This window comes from Natator depressus, chromosome 15 (genome assembly GCF_965152275.1).
Source record: "Natator depressus isolate rNatDep1 chromosome 15, rNatDep2.hap1, whole genome shotgun sequence".
Classification (NCBI taxonomy): domain Eukaryota; kingdom Metazoa; phylum Chordata; order Testudines; family Cheloniidae; genus Natator; species Natator depressus.
The window spans coordinates 9915513-9935120 of NC_134248.1; the positions used below are offsets into that span (position 1 = coordinate 9915513).

General features: G+C 47.4%; 1 protein-coding gene across 4 annotated transcripts in view; it reads left to right on the plus strand.

Moving 5' to 3' along the window:
- Positions 1-19608, plus strand: part of SRRM4 (serine/arginine repetitive matrix 4) — a 282156-nt gene that overhangs the window by 261135 nt on the left and 1413 nt on the right. For 2 of the 4 annotated variants that reach the window (XM_074972531.1, XM_074972532.1), the window contains 6 exons: positions 263-439; positions 2293-2455; positions 12578-12915; positions 14956-15177; positions 15550-15660; positions 19243-19386. In XM_074972531.1, the coding sequence (XP_074828632.1) occupies positions 263-439; positions 2293-2455; positions 12578-12915; positions 14956-15177; positions 15550-15660; positions 19243-19386 (1155 nt within the window). The remainder of the gene's footprint in view (positions 1-262; positions 440-2292; positions 2456-12577; positions 12916-14955; positions 15178-15549; positions 15661-19242; positions 19387-19608) is intronic. The other 2 variants (XM_074972534.1, XM_074972535.1) reach the window with 1 other exon arrangement.

The window sequence follows — 19608 nt, forward strand, 5'->3', positions numbered from 1 at the left end:
GCTCTTCCGGCCTGGCAGATGCATAGATTCATAGAGCTTAAGGTGAGAAGGGATCGTTACTGTCCTCTAGTCTGACCTCCTGCATAGGACAGGCCGTAGAACTCCACCCCGTGGTTCCTGCACCGAGCTCGGCGACGTGTGGTGAGCTACGGCCCGTCTCTTGGAAAGGCACGAGGTGTTGATCTGTAAACTCCAAGCAATGGCTAATAGCCCTCATGCCTTAGAAAAATTTACACCTTATTTCCATTTTGTCTGTTGCCAGCTTCAGCTTCCATCCGCTGGATCTCGGGCCGCCTTTGTCTGCTCGATTAATGAACAGCTTTCTTTCCACTCTCAAAAGCTCTCGTAGCCGGCCACGAAAATCCCACCGCCACCGCCATCGCCACTACCACTCTCACTCGGAGAGCTCCGATTCCCTCTCCTCTAGCTGCCAAAGCAGGTAATGATGCAGTTTGCTGAGCTGATTTTCCTTTTGCCTAGCTTCAGGGGCACATCTGAAATGATCTTAGTGGGCTCAGTGTAAACACCGCCATGCACTGAGATGCTCTGTCTCCCTCCAGTGGTGGCTAGGTCACACAGAGAGGTGGTTGAGCCTGCTACTATGTTATGTTGGGTTGGGCTGGGGTCTTTTTAGCTCAAGCTCATGCTTTTAGATCTAGAGGTGCCAGGTTCAATCCCTGCTGCCGATGATCCTGCCAGGGAGGCAGCTTAACATCATCCTAGTTTCCCAGGGTGACAGTGACCTGAAAGCACATGACCAGCCCAAGGCCTATGCACCACTGAACTCCCACTTTTAAGCCCTTAAAATAGGCCTTGGCACATGGGTGATTCTCATACCTGGTGGATCTATTTACCATTGTCACTATACAGCTGCCTACTTTGACACGAGTAGCCATCTTTGTTTTGGGCCAGGCAGAGAGGGTGGTGGTATATGCCAGGGTTGCTGGGCAATGGAAGATCTGCATGAAGGGATCACGCTAGACCTGGCTTGGGTCACTCTGCCATTTACACAAATACTCAACTTTAAAAACAAAGAAGATACTTTAAGGAATTTGGTGGCAGCAGTTGGTGAAGAGTTGTTGGTCGCTGGAGGTGGGAATGCAGTGTGAGGGCAAGACGATCATGGACCACGTTAGAGCAGGTGGACAGGGCTGCATTCTCTCAGAGGCATGTCACCTCCGGGGTTTTAAGCCCCCTCCAAATAGAGATGGAGACAAGCCACAAAAGACAGATCCAGATTTCATCTCCCACACTACAGTGCAAGGAGGTTCGGAAACAGGGTTTGCGTCCAGGCTGTTACCAAGTAAAACTTGGATCTGAGTCCAGGTTTGGGTTCTGAACCCCTCCAAAGTTCAGAGGTTTTGGATCAGGGTCCAAACTCATCACAAGTCGCCCAGTTTCAAAACATTAAGAAACTCAAATAGGAATAGGAGTCAGTATCCACCTTCTCTCTCAAATTCCAGCAGCCAGCCATAGTATCACCTGCCTCAAGGCAGCAATCAAAGGGGTGAAATTCACCTATGTGTAGTGGACCCATAATGACCCCTAGCTCTTACACAGCACCTCAGTCAGCAGATCTCAAAGCACTTTACGAAGGAGGTAAGCGTCATTATCCTCATTTTACAGATGTGGAAACTGAGGGTGGGGAAGTGACTTGCCCAAGGTCACCCAGCAGGCCAGTGGCTGAGTGGGGAATGGAATCCTGGTCTCCTGAGTCCTGCTCCCGTGCTGTATCCACTAGGCCACACAGCCTCCTGTAAGCCTGGTGCTGGCTCCCTGCACAGGAGTGACTTTCACCCGACATGTGGAGCCAACAGATAGGGTGGCCACTTTCACGTTCCCAGAATACTGGGCATCCCAGTGCTTTTGGGAATGGTGGGGGAAACCTTTTTAAGAGCGTGCTGCCCTGCTTCCATACCCGTTGGCATCATCTCGCACACACGGCGCATTCAAAGACATGCCACACAGGCGGGGGAGTGCCATCTTGTAGTGCACACAACCCTGCTCCCCTGCCGTGACTTTGCATGTACGATGCGTTTGAGGTCATGCCAGCGGGTGCAGAGTGGCACACTCTTAAAGAGGTGTCCTCCGTCCAATACCAGACAAAACTATGTCCGGGTTTGTCCCAGTATCAGACAGGGCACTAAAGCACACTAAAAGAGGACTGTTCCGTTTATAACCAGACAAATGGCTTCCTTAAGTGGAAGATGGGACATTGTGGACACTGCTGCAATACAATCAATAATACTAATCATAATTCACCATGGTTTGATTTTGTTTCTCTTTCTTCAGGCACAGAGGCAGGTCTCGGGAGGAAGGCCATAAAGCAAGACGAAGACGCTCCCAGCACTGTTCAAAGAGCACTGAGAAGCGAAGCATCTCTGCAGAGGGTCAGGCCAGCCATTCCCCCAGCCAAACCCTTCAGATCTACAGCTTCCTCTCGGCTAAGGAAGTAGTAAGTATTCTGCATTCTGCTTCCTTGAGCAGACTAGCCACAGAAACTTGGGGGGAAAAATCCAGTATGAAATTTTTATAACTCAATTACAGTTATGTTAGACAAAGTTGGTTTAAAACTATATTATTTATTGATGGTGCTGTTCTCCGACATATTAAAAGTCATTCCTTTCCCTCAGCGCTTACACACTGGGGGTGGGGCAGGATAAGCCTTTAGTCTATGAATAATGAATAGGGGACATTTAACAAAAAAGCAGCCTCCAGTGATGGTATTTTACGGGGAAGTGTTTGTTATGCAGTCATTGCTCAGCTGGATGTGAACTTATATTCGCTGGTCTTTGTGCCCAATGGCTTAGTCCTTCGGGGGGGATCAAGAGAATCAAACATATATGAAAGAAACATTTACATTGAATGAGTTGGGGATTTTTGGCAGGGGATGTTTGTTGACTTTCGGGCTTCTTTTCAGATCATCGCTCCTCTTTGCTGACCAACCGAAGAGCCAAATTCTGAGCTTGTAGGCAGCTCCTCTTGATAGGAACGGGGGCTGTGTGTGGAGGGTAGAGTCAGGCCCAATGTCTTGGGGTATCTTTTGGGATATATATAGAGAGAATATAATCCGTGTTCTAGATCCTGTCTTCATCTCGAAAGAGAGAATTAAATAAGGACCTGATTCTCCACCACACTGCACCTTGTGCAGCACTGTGCAAAACAGGTGTAAAGGGCTGCCAGATAGCGGGATGAACTCACTTTGCACAGAGATAAACTACTACACGAGGTGCAGCCCAGTGAGGAATCAGGCCTGCGCATGTACAGTATAAGGGATGGGTCTGAACCACAGCACTAAGCCCTCCGAGCCACCATACTTGTATATATTATAGGCCTAATTCTTTCACTTACACAGCAGATGTAAATCAGGACTAACATGACTGGACTCAATAGCTACACCGATGTAAAACCAACATCGGTGAGAGGAGAATCTGTGTGTGTGTTTTTTTAGAAAGAGCTGCATACACATGTGCACACACCTGTGTGTGTGTGTGTGTGTGATACACACACATATGCAGAGAGAGAAATATGTCACGGAATGGTGAGCTGTGAAGTTTTTATTGGCGTGAAATTTCGGATGGCTGTATTACTGGTGAGTGGTGAAACTGAAAGAGTTAATAGCTCATCCCAAAGGATGGCCAGTCAAACTGTTACATTGCATCGTACCATCATGTTTTCTATATAAGCCACTTATTTTACAGACAAACTCTTCAAGAAATCTTTTAGAGAGTTTAAAAATGCCCTTAATTGGTACTATTTTTTCTAGTTCTCTGTCTCCAAAGCCAGGCTCTCTCATGAGACCAACTGTCACAAAGGATAATAACTACAACAATTTTGAAACCTCTAAAGACGATCTAAGATCGAGCATGGTACATGCACTCTGCAGTCCCTTTGCATAGGTGTAAATGACCACACAAGGCAGATAAATATCAGCCTCAGTGTGTTTCTAGATATAGCTGCAGGTTATGTGTGAGGAATATAAGTCATCGGGGCATCTATATTCTTTCTATTTTAGCCTACTAACGAGCAAATATTCTGATAACAAAAATGTATCAGTATATTTAGTATGCAATCTGTCAGTGTTCTCCCTTGTCCCAAAGAAAAATATACACACTTGGACCATGATTCAGGAAAGCACTTACAGCACCTGCTTGAAGTTAAGTACATGCTTCAGTATTGTCCTGAACAGGGACACTTTTCATGAATAAGGGCCTTAAAGACCGTGTAAAGAAAACTGAGAATGTAAAGATGAATAAACATTAATCTCATGCATTAGGAATGACCAGACACACATATTTTGTGAAAAGAAAAAAGAAAAGGAGTACTTGTGGCACCTTAGAGACTAACCAGTTTATTTGAGCATGAGCTTTCGTGAGCTACAGCTCACTTCATCGGATGCATAGCATATCGTGGAAACTGCAGAAGACATTATATACACACAGAGACCATGAAACAAAACTTCCTCCCACCCCACTGTGGGGTGGGAGGAAGTTTTGTTTCATGGTCTCTGTGTGTATATAATGTCTTCTGCAGTTTCCACGATATGCTATGCATCCGATGAAGTGAGCTGTAGCTCACGAAAGCTCATGCTCAAATAAACTGGTTAGTCTCTAAGGTGCCACAAGTACTCCTTTTCTTTTTTCTTTTTACGAATACAGACTAACACGGCTGTTACTCTGAAACATATTTTGTGGTTTCACTCTGCCTTTTGTGGATTAAAGTGGTCAGGTCTATAACTAGGGCAGGTTGAATATTTTTCCATCAAAAAGAGTTTTTGGGTTTTTGGGTTTTTTTTTGAAATTTAGGTTTTTAACTACATTAAATTTTGCATAAAATATATCTGCTTTTTGCAGAAAATTTTGACTATTTGTTGAAAAACTGGACATCTGAAAACCTAAGCTGAAAAACCAAAACATTTTGATACAGCAATGCTGCCATGGTCCTTCATGGGGGTTGTAGTTTCATTGCTTCATACCACCCATTGTCCTCTGTGGGCTGGATTCCCAAGTCAGACTATATCTCCCATGATGCATCATGGCAGCTCAGCCAGAGGGGAGATTGTGATGCATGATGGGAGATGTCGTCTGACTAGGAAACCGGGCCCATAGTTGCGAATGAAAGCATGAGATCCCAAACGGCAACTCCCATGAGCCACTGCAGCAGCATTTGTGAATCTAAGTGTTTTGGTTTTGGCCAGAAGTTTATTTTGAGGTTCCTCCCTTTTCTGTTCCCCGACCCCCCCCCCAAAAAAGTTGAAATTTTATTTCGGGGGGAGGAGTGACATGAATTATTTTTTTCTTTTTCATTGGTATTTTCCACAAAGAATAAAACCATTTTGTAACCAGCTCTATCTGTAAATCATTAGAAAAAACACATCATGCTATCCTTTGCATCTCTCTGTCTCTCACTTATATACACGTGGATGAGCACACATACAGGAAGACAACCAATAATTTCATGCTTCTTTGCTTTTCTGTAATAAATTTCCTAGCCTCTTCCTCTATTTTCTCTCTGCTGAACAATTAATAACAAGCAGCCACAATGGAAACCTACTCAGAGCCAGATTACATGGCTACCCTCGGTGCACTGAGAAACTGAGGGTAATCTGCAGTATCTATTTTTAAACAGAGGAATAACAAGCCCCCTAACCTGCTGCAGCTGTTTTACTCCACACTGATACAGAGATATTTCAGGCTGCTGTGCTTTTAGGAAGTCTTAGCAGAACTGAACAATATAAATACCTGTAGGATATGAATCTAATTGCCTTTGTTGTATCTGATGAAGATGACTGCAGCAGACAGGACACAGATACCACTCTCCAGCCCCCTGACTTCCACTGACACGCCTTTTATCAGCAGCTAGAACAAACACAGTCTTGAGCCAAATTTTTTGTGATAGGGAGGTTTGGGGTACAGTTGTTTCAAGCAGCGCTAATTATTTCTGTGCTAACATGAAGATGAAGGAGGGGAAATGCCAGCCAAGGCAAAGAGTGTCTCTGCATGAGCTGGGAGGGTTTCAGAAGCCTTGCAAGAGGGGTTGGTTTTGACTGCAAGTTGTTCCATGTTTTCCAGCCCTCAGTTTTGGTTTTAAGTAGGGAAGGAGTTTCTTTTAACACCCCAGCGGCATGTAACGCAACAAACATTCTCCTTAAAGTTCAAGGGTAAAAAGTTTTTTAAAAAAAATGCTTGGGTTATTTGCATATCTAAATATGCAGATTCTGGTTTCTATTTTTTGGTCCCAGCCTGAGACCTGCACGGTGCCAAATTCCCAGCACTGCTTGGGGCTGAAGTCAGGATGGAACAGTCTGACTGACCTGGGCATATTTGCGACCGAGCGGAGAGCACTAGCTGGAGTCCAGCAGAGGGTAGGCATTCGCTACAGCTCTGCCAGTGCACCTCAAACCCGGTCTGCAACACCCCCATCTGTTTCCATTCAGAACCTCCCCAGAGCATTTGTTTCCAACCATGTAGGCTGATGAGATTTCGCAAGGCCAACAAATGTTCACTTTGGACTCGGCTGGAAACTCCCACTCCAGTAGATGTCTGATATAGGCCATATGGGAGTGCAGACAGACATCCAGCAGCAAACAGCAAGTGCAGCGATAAACGCGCCTCACTGTGATATCCCTCTCTTCTTGCATATGATAGGTGTCTGGCATCGTTTTAATAGACTCAGCCTAGCCTTTATTGTACCAAGGACCCAATCCTATGCTCTCTGTGCAGGCAAAGCTCTCCTCAAAATCACAGCAGATCCTTTCATTGAGTTTTGCTTGAGTCGGGAATAGAGGGTTGGGCCTTTTGCGGTTGTATCTTATTTCCATGCATCGGATTTTTATACAGAGCCATTCACTTTAACGGGGCTTAAACAGAGAGGGCCAGATCCACAGCTGGGGTAAATCAGCAGCACTCCATTAAAGCCAAGGGACTCATGCCAGTTTACCCCAGCTAAGGGTCTGGCCCAGAAATCGGTAATACAGTATCTCCCTAAAAGCTTGCTGAGCACATGGCCCCTTTCTCCCAAGTGACCCCTGTCAGCAGGTGGCACTTCCAATTCCAGAAGCTCATCAGCAGTCTGTGCCGACTGTATAACCTGCAGCCATAATGAATAGCAAGACTCGATGGGGTCATTGACACACATGCTTTATTTCTTTCATTATTAGCATGCCAAGAAGAAGAAGATTAGGCACTTCCTAAAAAAAGAAATTAATGCTACTTTGAAATGAGTTTTACAAAAGACATAGACCCAGGAAAGAATCCTCCAACTATAAGCCGTGCCATGCAGAGCTACTCATGGCAAGATCTCATTCCCCATATGGCTGAGAAAATGTATAGCCATATCTCTCCACGGGGCTATTTGTAGCACAGTAAATGGACTTGTTCAGTTTAATTGGAATACTCTTAGTGATTGTATTTTTGTAATCTATTAGGCCATGTGGTCTCTTGATGTAGGATTTCAGTAGAAATTAAATTCTGAAGTGTAAGTGAGGGCCTCTTTATTTCCCGCCCTTCATTTTGATTAAATAATGATTTGAAACAGGAAAAACAATAAATAAGTATGCTGGTTCCCTCAAGGGCAGCCCTAGATTCCCCCAGCAAAAGCTAAGGGAAGCAAAGTCTCCTGAGGTTATTTAATTACTTATTAGAAGTTGGGAAGGCCGGGGGGGCAGATCCTAATGTTCACACAGAGCAAATTAAGGCCATAAAAGACTAGGCACTTTAAAACATGCCCCCCCCCCCCCCAAAAAAAGACCATTAGAATTCACTTGAACTCTGTACAGTGTTTCAAATATGGCGTTTGGTGTATAGTTCATATGGCTGATGCTTTTTCACAAGCAGCAAAAGAAGGGAGAGTAGGGGTGATCAGTGGTGAATTTCACCCCAGAGCAGAGGGCAGCGAAAGGACTGTTCACCATGTACACACCTCGTAAGTCCTATTTTGAGGGCTGAAGTGATGCAGATGCTGGTCCTTTGGCGCAGGGTTGAATTTTATGCCAGCTGTCTCAGAAATAGTGGAAGTCCTTCCAATTAGTTACATCCTGGTTGTCACTAATGTTGGGGGAGGGGGGAATAGACAGCTGTTCTCCACTCCCTGACTACCTGCTATTACACCAGGCCAGGCCCTCTGGCCTTCGGATGTGAAATATGCAGCACTGGGCATGTGTTTCCTCATGTTTCCTCTTACCTCAGTATTGCTGGTACAGGGACTAGGTTAACGCAATGGATGACTGAGCTGGATATAGCACGCAAGTCCCAGGCACTTATGAAGTGTCAACAGCATCGCTAGCACAAGAGATCATATGGCCAAAACCTGAGGTCTTTACTCAGGCAAAACATCCCATGGAATCAAAACTGAGCAAAGACCATGGGATTTGGCTCGTTAGGGCTGGGTGTCAAGGGCGCAATGATTGTGTCATCGCCTCTGGAAATGTTATTGGACATTTGAATAGGGCAAGGAGGAGGAATTGGCAGGGAGATAGGAAAGGTCAAAGGGGAGAGAATCAGGATCCCATATCTCTTCTCAATGTGGACACAAAATTTCAAGAGTTAACTTAATTTTTAAAATGTTGACACAAGAAATGGAATTTGCAAGGGGAAGAAAAGAAGATTTAACAAAACTTTTTAGCACGTGCTTAAAGTTCAGCATATATTTAAGTCCAGTTGACTTCAGTGGGGCTTGATTACATTCTGAAGTGCTGTGCTGAACTGAGGCCTAAGGGGGAATGTATTGACTCTCAGATTATTAAATGACCTTGCAATATACGGAGAACAATGACCACTCCCAAGCCAAACCTTAGCAAAGCTGAAACAAAAGCAAATGTCCCAGTTCTTACAGGCACCCTAAGGGAGCTACTTTGGAAATGCTGGGAGCCAAGAAACATTTAATGGGTTTCCTGGCAGAGAGAAGAAGGATCTTTAATTTTTAGGACATTGATGGGGTGAGGGGAAGGACAGACGTTTGTACCTGCAGAATCGGCCAGCATCCTTCAGCATGGATGCTGGACGAGTCCAAACCCAAGATTTTCTGACACTTTGCAATTTATCCAAAGATTCCTTACCTGTGTATTCGTAGAATAGCTTGAATTTTATTTTCATGAACCTTTGCTCTAAATTAAAAATAAATATAGGGGCTGGGGTGTCAAAAGCCAGACAAATCTAAACCTGGGTTCAGATCCAAAAACTAATCATTCTTAAAACAAATCTGGCAGCATATTCCAGTCTATATTCCAGATCCCCATAATGAATGATCTCAACTAGCTTCCCCATCTCTTGAGGTAGGAAATGGGCGAGAAGGAAAATCACTGTGTTTTTTGCCAACAACTAACATAGTGAAGCCCCAGTTCTCGCAGGGTTTTCAAGCCCTATTTGCTTTCCAATGAGCCTAAGGGTTGATGCCAATTCAATGGAACTGGACATGACTCCGCTGAAAATCCCAACCTGCGTTAATATGAAAAGTAAATAATGATCATGTGATATCATTTGGGGACCAACAGCTAGGTTATTTTCACACACAATATTTGGGGGCCAATGGGTTCCTTTTCCAACCCATGATGGGCCTGACTGCTCCCACTGGAGTCAGTGGTGAAATCTCCTATACAGCATCTGCGTTCATCACGAATTCTGGGGAACTCCTCTGATGGAAGACGGGAGCATTTCTTTGCTGGGAAATTTCTCTTCTGTGCAAAATGCTTTCTATGTTCCAAACAGCTCTACTCAAAAGGTATGTGTGGGTCCGATAAAAGGCATCACATTGACTCCTTTGTTTTTGGACCACCATTGCCCCAAAGCACGGAACCCCAAGTATGGAGAGTGTGGTGCAGTAGCTAAAGCATTGGACAGTGACTTGAGAGATTTGGCTTCTGTCCCCCACTAACCTTGTGCAAGTCATTTCCCCTCTCTGTGTCTCATTAGCCCATCCTGTTCAACGGGGTTGGTGATACCTCCCTTAGAAATGTGATGGGAGCTTTCGTTCTGTAATATTTGTAACCTGCTTGGAGAGCCTCCACTTCGAGGCACTATCGGAGAGCAAAGTGATCATGGCGAAGCTTGGATCATCAGCCTGTGCTGTGTTTCGACAGCTTTTCCTTTGCAGTAACTCCACTTTTGCTTTATTGGTCAGTGATTTTAGCTTACTATTGTTGCAAAGCTGATTTGCCCCTGCCGCCGAATCAGATCCTACCACCCTATTTAGCAACTCTTGGATTAGACTAAGAGAACAACCCACTGTGACGGGAACTAGATGATGTGAGCAGGTAGGCCTCCTGAGATGGCCCCGTCTGACTGGCTGCAGAAAGTGTTATGGGAAGCTCGATGTGAACTGTGACCTCTGGCGGATCCATGTTTGTTCTGACCCCAGTGGGGAGCCGTACCGAGGCAACGTGCCTCTGTTCCACCGGACCTGCAGCCACGGTTAAAAGCACATAGCCTTAGAGCATTTAATGCGCTTTGTGAGGGGAATGGTCAGAGGTCATGAGTGACACCCAGGTCTTTGAAAGCCACCTTGCACAGAAGCATTTTCTGCCCTGGTCACATTAGTTTTATTCAGCATTAAGCTTGCATCGCTCCCCTCTGCACAAAGCAACGAGGGACAGTATTTTATGTATCAGCCAAATAGAGGTGCATGTTGTAAAAACTGAGGGCCAGATCCTCGGGTGGAGGTGGTGTGAATCAGCACAGCTCTGGAGCAACACTGATTGACGCCAGTTGAGGATATGGCCCTGGAGCTGTAGTTCCCAGCATCATTTGTAATAAGCCAATATACATTGAAGATGTTTAGGCTAAACACACTAAGGGCCCTGATCATGCAGCCCACTTGCATTCAGTGGGTTACTGCCATGAGTAAGGGCTACTCATCTGAGTCTGCATTGCAGAACTAGGCCCCATGTTATTTATTAAATTAGATCCCACCAAAGATCATTGGAGATCCTCTTATAAACAACAGCACATTTATTATACTGTCCTTGGACCGCACCCGCCACCAATCTGACTGCTGGTTGGGAACATGGCCCAGCGCCCACTGACACCAATGGCAAGACTTCCACTGAATTTAGTAGGATTGCCAGTTTTGTTTGGGTGTATTCCTGGAGGTTTCATCACTTGACATAATCTTTAATTAAAGATTAATCTTTAATTCCTGGAGACGACAGGTCAATCCTGGAGGGTTGGCAACCCTAGAATTCAGTGGGACATAGATCAAGTCCTTAAAGAGATTTTCAGGGGTTCCATCTGACAGCCATAGAATTTTGGCCCTGACCCTGCAATCAGACCCATGCATGTGGACCCTGGACCCTACAAAGACTCCATTGATGTCACTGGGATTCTGCACAGGTGCGGAGGGCTGCCAGCATGCAGGTCCATTGAAATCAGTGAGGCTGCCTTAGGGCTTTATCCATACAGATCAGATTGCAGGATCAAAGTCTTTGTTTTCCCCCAACCTTTCTCTAACACACCACAGGGAAAATATTTTCCCTTCCTTCCTTCCTTCCTTTTTTTAGATTTTTCTCAATTTTATTTTGTTTTTTGAACTTCAGTGTATCTGTGGGCCAGCATGAAATCAATGGGGATTTATTTAAATCAGTGACTTGTCATCCCAAATAATCAACCTAGAGGAATTTACTAAACAACATGATTAAAAACAAAACAAAAAAGTCTTGAAATTTAAATAGAAAAGAATCAAACAATTGACGGTGAGGATTTGAAGAGAGGGTTTATGTTTTTTCTTGTAATTTGAGACTCTAATGATGGACTTATGTTGCCCGCTCTTCCCTTTTTCTTACACCTTACCTACTAAAGGAGGAATTCTTGATTGGTAAGTGGATGCTATCCGCAAGACACTAGGGAATTTATTAGAGGTCACTAGAGAGCATTAGCTATACCTTCTACAGGGGGAAAAAAAGCACACAAAGAAATATCTGTATTCCTTTTATTTCCAGAGGGATTTTAATTTTTCTGGGTTTTTTTCTTTTTATTCCCACCCTACCCCCCACTTTTTTTCTTTTTTGAGTTTCAAAGTGCTAAACTTGTTTGTTTGCCAATTTTTCCTTTGTACATAAAGACCTTTTTTGTGACATTTGAGTCTCCTTATTAAGGAAACTAAAACAAAAAGTCGATCATTTAGAATTTTGTTCCATTTTTGATTTATTTCCAATGAGTATGTATTCCTGTTTCTTTCCCCTACCCCACCTTTTAGGTTAAATAAGGGTTGTTAGGTTTTTTTGTTTGTTTGTTTCTTTTTTCTGTTTGATTTTTTTTTTGTATTTATTTATTCTTTTGTTTCCCTTTTTTAAAAAAAAAAAAACTTTTGTTCAACATGGATCGCATGCTAATACTCTTTGCATGATGTCTAAATCTTCCAGTTATCATGTTAGGGGGAAAAGAAGTTTCTTCTTTCTGTGGTTTTTTTCAGGGATATGTACTTTTGTTTTTTAGCTTCTTTCTTTGTTTCTTTCTTTCCTTTTGTTACAGTGCATCATGACGGTAAAATTTCTTGGTTTATTTAAAAAAAAAAAAAGTCAGACAATATAAAACAAAAAAAATTTTTTTAAAGTTCAAACAACGCCAAACGGCTTTTTTACTTTCAGATCTCTCAGTCGGGGTCATCTGCTGACCTCTTTACCAAAACAGACAGCCCGCTTGGCAACCTAGCCAGTCGGAATGGAGGGGCCCATGAATCTGACTCAGGAAACGATACTTCCTCCCCTCCCTCCACTCAGAAAAGCTCAGCCAGGCCAAAGGACAGCCAGGAGAAAAGAAGCCTAGCCCACAATGGCTTTGGCCGTGCCTTCTCACCTGGGAAGCCCAAATTGGCCAACAGCGATAACAGCTCTGATTCAGGAAATTCCTTCACCAGTTGTTTTTCCCAGAGCAAGGGAACAACTTTGGAAAATCTCTCTCCGGATGACAAGGGACAGGATCAAAGGTAAGTGATTGCCAATAGTTGGTGTTTGCTATATCTATTCCTGGAATGACTCCGTGTCTTCTGCTCACTTGACTGTTGAAGGTGATGAGCCAATAGGAATGTATTTCTCTTCCCTAGGTGGCTAGCCATAATTCAGGTCCAGCAAGTCTGGCATCCCGACTCCAATAGTGGCTTCAAAGGAAAGTGAAAAACAACCCATAATGCACCTGGGCAATGTTGCTGTGTGTGTGGAATTCCTTCCTGACCCCTTTGGCACTCAGTTTATGCCACGAAGGATGAGATTTGATTATGCTAACTTTAATCCATTCAATCTTCTCCTCATCCCTTAGCCTCCACGTGCACCAGCCCCAGCCTCTCCCCGCAGGGCCATTCAGAAGAGACTCATAGAATCATAGAATATCAGGGTTGGAAGGGACCTCAGGAGGTCATCTACTCCAACCCCCTGCTCAAAGCAGGACCAATCCCCAACTAAATCATCCCAGCCAGGGCTTTGTCAAGCCTGACCTTAAAAATATCTAAGGAAGAAGATTCCACCACCTCCCTAGGTAACGCATTCCAGTGTTTCACCACCCTCCTAGTGAAAAAGTTTTTCCTAATATCCAACCTAAACCTCCCCCACTGCAACTTGAGACCATTACTCCTTGTTCTGTCATCCGCTACCACTGAGAACAGTCTAGATCCACTTGGCTCCAGATGCAGGCATGAATCAAAGACCTAGATCCAAACACTGGGGCCTTCACAATCTGGATCTAGATGTGGCTTGAGCTCATCTCTCATTGACTTGTTGTGACCTTGTAGCAAAAAAGCAGGAAAGGTCACTAGCACATTTAGGCAAACTTCTAAAGGCTGGATGGAATTGTTACAGACTGCCCTGTCTTTCTTGTAGCTACTCATGTTTGGGAAGCAGAGCTATATGCATTTAAATTAAAGCTTTCCAGTCGGCTCTCTCCTCTGGCCTGATTCACTCGGCCAAATGCTGGCATAGCTACCTCAGGCCTAAGACACAGCAGAAATGCTGTGTTTCCCCCATGTGGGGAGCGCTAAGCAGTGACCCGTCTGCGAAGGATGAGCCCAGTGGCTCACTGCGCTGGACCACAGAGGGGAGCAGTGGGGCAATGGCAAATGAGGCTATGCTCACCACGTTGCACAAGGCCCGTGGAGAGGTGGGTGGCAGCATCGGTAGCTCCCCCGTTCCCTGCAGTAGCTGCCATTGTCCAGTGGCCCCTTGGGACGGAAGAGTCTTCCCCTAGGTCCCTCATGAGCACGTGCTCTGGTGCCCGGACTTTGCCCCCTCGTGAGGAGGGTTAGTGTCACCGTCCGCGCCTGGCAGCTGCCATGGCTGGAGCCGGGAAGGAAGGCCAGTGCCCACGAAGGAGACTGCATCCCAGCTCCCCTTCTGCACACTCATTTCCTACTTCTCTTTTCCAGCCTGACTGACTGCCCTGAGGTGTGCGGCAAATGGGTCATGGAGCTTTGCAGGCCACTGCAGCGAGGGGTTGGCCGCGGTGTGTGCAAGGCTCTGTTGGTGCAAGGCTCTGTTTGTGAACAGATTCTGAGGGCCCAGGGAAGAGCGCGTGACTTTGTGCTCCGATCTGGGCAAATCAGGGCTAGCTCCAGTGGAGTAACCGGTAACATTGATAATAGGAGGGTCAGGCCTCAGTGTTTTACCCTAAAGACACTCTCCTGCTCTCAGTCCCATGGGTGCAGCTCCCATTGACATGGGTGGGGCTTGCATCCATTTAGCTGAAAGCAGAATTTGGCACTGAGGGTTGAATCCTGCTCTCCCATCAGCGTAAGGCTGGAGTCAGGGGTGTCGCTCCAGATTCACCCAGGTGTAACCTGGCACTAAAATCTGATCATCTGATAGAGCCTGATTCACCGCTGGGCCCACTCTGGTTTCATGCCGCGGTCGCTGTTGAACCCAATGGATTTAATAGGAGGGTGGAACCTGCATTGATTCGGGCCCTGTAAGCGAAAGTCGGTAGTACGCGCTGAGGCAGGGCTCTCTGCTTTACCACAACTTCAAATGTCCGTTTGCAGAGGATTCCTGTCCCCGTGTCTCGCCTGCTCGGAGGTGAAGAAGCAGAGCCCCCTACATTCCCCCGACCGCAGCTCCCCACTGAGACCGTGCTCCCGCAGCGCGTCGTACACCAGCACAGGGAGGTCCTCCCGTGGCTCCAGTCGCTCCGCCCACTCCCGCTCGTTGCATCACAAGGCCACGCCCAGGTACTCCCGAAGCAGATCCTGCTCCTCAGGGAAAAGGTGAGGCCACGTCGCGTGGTTGTCTGTGTTATCGCTGGCCGCTCCATTTGTGGCAGTGCTTGGTAGTCCCAGGAATAGGCCAAAGAGCCTTGAAAATACGGCTTGGATTATGCTGAAATGACTAAGGGTACTGACAGTACCAACGATATTGCCTCTGAAGGGCAGTGGAGTTCCTGTTGGTGGATGGCGATCTTCAGGGCTCATTCCCTTACAGGTTGAATGAACGTTTATCAGCAGCTGGGCTGACATCGTTAAACTTGGGACCTTATTGCCACTTGAATGCAGATTTGGAAAAGGAGCCTTGTGCCCCTTAAATCCTCTCACTTGAGCTCCGGTTTGATTCACCTTTCTATGGTTCTGGTCTATTCCCAGGTCCTATTCACGTTCCCCCAGCTACTCATCCAAGTCCTGCAAAAGAAGTCCTGGAAGCAGGAACTCCAGACTGCGTCGGAGCCCCAGTTATTCCCGCTACAGCCCCGGCAGGTACGACTGTCCCCAGTGCGTCGTGGTGCCATTGCATGGCATCGCCTGCTTTTGCGGCACTTCAGTCCGGGTTTGTGACTAGAGTGCGTGTGTGACTCCCCTCCGTAAGCATCGCCGCTGCACTTCCGTGGCACTGTCCCAACCTTTACATGAAGTTGCGTGTGAGAGCCCCCGAGACACGGGGGATCTGGCTGTCTCACATTTTTACTAGCCCCTGGATCGAGGCATGTTTCGATCTGCACGTTCCAGCTCTTGTTGCTTATGGCATATCTCCATCCGTGTTTTCAGCTGCTTTTGCTGACACTGATTCCAGAGCAACGAGACGAACTGAAGGTGGCAAGACTCAGGGTCATCCCAATGTGGATTTCTGCAACCGAGGCCTTCCCTCCTAGACTGCCCTCCGTTCATTGGCTCACCCTGGGAACAGACAGCGGAAAGGTCCCCATTAAGCAGCTGTTGAAGGGGGTGATAGGGAGCGAGAGACTACTTATTCAGGGCTTTGAGGGATTAACCCCTTGTGCAATGTATGTGGAATTGGATGGGTAAGGCCTGGTGAGATGTGCTGTCTTCACTCTGAACCCTTTCAGAAGCAGAGAGCTAATCGGTCCAGTGCTGTGGCTCACCCCAGACACAAAGGGCCGGGCACTCCACGCAGTCCGTGTCTCATGATACGTGGCAGGTTTGGCGATGCCAACCCACAGGCCTCTTGGAGGGCTTGAGCCATTGTCAGAGAAGGATTTTCTTGAAGCAGAAAAACACAAAATCTCCAATTTGCAGCATTTAGCAGCTGGGATTTTGAAGGGAACGCTGGGGCTCACTGAAATGCCCCTCAGTGTGTGGCGCAGAGATTGTCTGACTTGGTAAAGTGCCCTATTTAGAGAACAAGCCAGCAGCCGCACCAGCAGCCACGCTAACAGCCACCTGCCCAGCCCCATTGTAGAAGGAATCAACGGTGGCTTTCTTACAAAAAGACTTGTTGCCATTTAGGCCTGTTGCTCACTTCTACTCTGCGTTCCCATATTTCAGACAGTGTGAGGTTAGACTGGCTTAAAACAAGCTCTCCCTGATCATGTGAAAGGTTGCAGATTGCTTCAGTTAATAAAGGTGCTCTTAGCCATGGGCCTTCCTGGCCCAAATAACCTAGCAGAGAGCCACAGCAGCAGCTTGGCATTGGTCTAAAGGACTTATGCATGACCCACGCCAGGAATGCAGAAGCAGGATTGTCCAAGGGTAAGATAAAGGCCGATCATCCAGATTGAGCACTGGGGGTCAGTGCAGTTACCACAGGGAAGTGCTGATCCAGTACTTAAAACGTTTACTAGTGCTTTTCATCCCCCTGGGTTTCAGGGTGCCTTACTATTTATATAGATGTAAATTGCTCCGCTGAAATGCAGCCAGCTCTGGGGTGGAAGGTGGCAGCTGAAGCACCGCAATGGGAGTAGTGGAAATTTAGGGTAACGACACTAGGGCAAACCCCTGCTCTCACGATGAGTGCCATACAATCGCTACCCGCCAGGCAGAGCAGACAGTAACTCAGCTCTCAAGGTCATGCAGCAAATGACATGGAATTCAAGCTGGATGAAACTCAGGGGGTTGTTTTTTCAGGGCTTCAGGGTGTTATGGGAACAATTTCCTCAGCTTCACTGTATGTGGGTTCATACCCCAAGGTTTATTTTGTGCTTCTGGGGGGAATGTGTTCTCTCCGTCCATCCACAGAGTCACCAATCCCTGTCAGGCAGAGTGACCTTCGTTTTGTAGCAAGGCTAAGGCAAGAAAGAACAAAAGTCAGGTCTCTATGAGAGAGAGCACTGTGGGTGTCTCCTGTGTACCTGGCTACCTCTGAGCACTAAATGGCAGCTGCCTCTGTAGCAGGGATGGGGCCTTTATCACCATTTAAAGGTGTGGGACCCAGAAAGCAAGTCAGACCGATGTCCCAGAGTTAATCCAGTTGTGCCAAGTGAAACTCAGTGAGGCTGCCCAGTTCCATCCTGTTGTATCATCAAAATACAGATTGTACAGTAAGGCTCAAATTGGGCTTGGGGTTGTGACTCTATTGAGGAGGCCTGCCCAGTGTTTGGTGTGGGCCATGAAACCTTAACCCCGGCATGCAGGTCTTGTGTCAGTTCTATGGGGAACTTGGAGCCAGCCTGGCCAGGATTTGGTCCGGGGGCTCCCAGATGTTTCAAGCCGGTTATTTAGCCACATAATGACTTCTCAGTAGGAAATCAGGATAACTCTGGTGTCCCAGGCCTAGATCCGCTGCTGGCTCCTGAGAGATGCAACACAGAGGGGCCAGCCCAGGAGGAGGGAGCAGGCCCCGCTCTGGCTCCGGGCTGCTACAGGGGAAGAAATGGCCCCGAATGGAAGGTGGAGCAGCCTCAATTTACTGCAGCTTGACCTGGGCTGCCTGGTGGCTGCTCCATAGGTGCTGGAACTAAGGCTGTGGGGGGCACTGCAGCACCCCCAGGTTTTACGTGGGGCTCCACTCCCGGCCCTGCGCCTAGGGGTCCCGGCTGCCGGCCCTGCGCCCGGGGGTCCCGCACGTGGGGCTCTGCACCTTCCCCCAGCTGTGGCCCCGGCCTTGGCCGCCTTATCCCTGTCTGCGTTCCCACCTCCTGGGGCCACAGCCCTGCTCCCGGCCCCAGCTCTAGTGGGGCACAGACAGGGGGAAGGGGCGCACAGCACCCCCACTCTAAAAAGTGTTCCAGCACCACTGGGCTGCTCTGCAGCTTGAGATCGTCTGCAGAGCCAAGTGCTGTGACTGTGTATGCACCAGCTCCAGGGCCTCCCCTGATCCTTAGCAGCCTCCATTCACTACCACGAGTGACATCCCAGAGCCAGCACAGCGGCCACGGTCTGTCCCCTGGTCAAATTCCTCCCACCCCAAGCTTCCGTTTCCTATGTTAAGGCCAGTTATTTTCAATACTGACAAAAGAGTAGCAAATCCGCAGGGCGATGGCAAATAAAGCAGATTAACACCTGCCCAGAAACCAATGTTAATGTAGACAATAGCTCTTAACCGATGGGTGCATTGGACCTGCCAAATACCCTGAGACTTTTGTGCTTTGAATACCTAGCAAAACACACTCGGGACCGAGGCACAGTCTGGTCTGCTAAATGTTTTTAGACCTTTGCTAGTAGGTTCTAATATCCACAGCAATCGGGGAGCTCATTATAAACCATTCTGCATGCTTAAAAAGTCATTGTGTTTTCAGAAATCGCACACGCCCGCTGCGCATGGCCAATCCTCACATTGCTGCATCCAGACTGGCTAAATCTGGGAACGGCATGCACATCTAGCCAACTGTGCGTGCTGTTAAAAAGCACTCCCCAGCCCGTGCTTAGCGAGTGTCTGCATAACACGCTGGCTAAATGTCTTGTGCCTCCATCTATCAGTCAAGCCGGGTGGAGGACGCTGGCAGCGTTAGTTTTTTTTAGCCCAAATGATCGAGGCCGGTGTTTTGGAGCTGAAGTTTCCAGGTTCTGCCCCACTGCTGAGCCCCTGCCTACCGCCCCCCAGTGAGTCGTTGCATCAGCACAGGGATCTTTGCAGTGATCTTTTCCAAACTGGCCATTCTTCAGGGACCGCGCGAGAGAGCACAAGTACGGCTCCAGCGAGAAGGAGTCCCAGCGGGAGCGGGACAGGCGGCGGCGGAGGTCCTACTCGCCCATGAGGAAACGCAGGAGAGATTCTCCCAGCCACCTGGAAGCTCGCCGCATCACGAGGTAAGGGAATGACACGGGGCCGCCCTGTCCCTCCAGGAGACACACTGGAGAGCCACGGGCTCAGTGGTGACATGCTGGCCAAGGTCTTTGGACAGCTTTAGTAGGGATCTGCTTTGAGTCCATCACGCCCAGAGACGCTGCCCTCCAGGCACTCAAGGAGGGAAAGCATTGTCCTGAAGTTTCCCTCCCTGCCTCCCATTGAGCTCCCCCCCACCCACCACT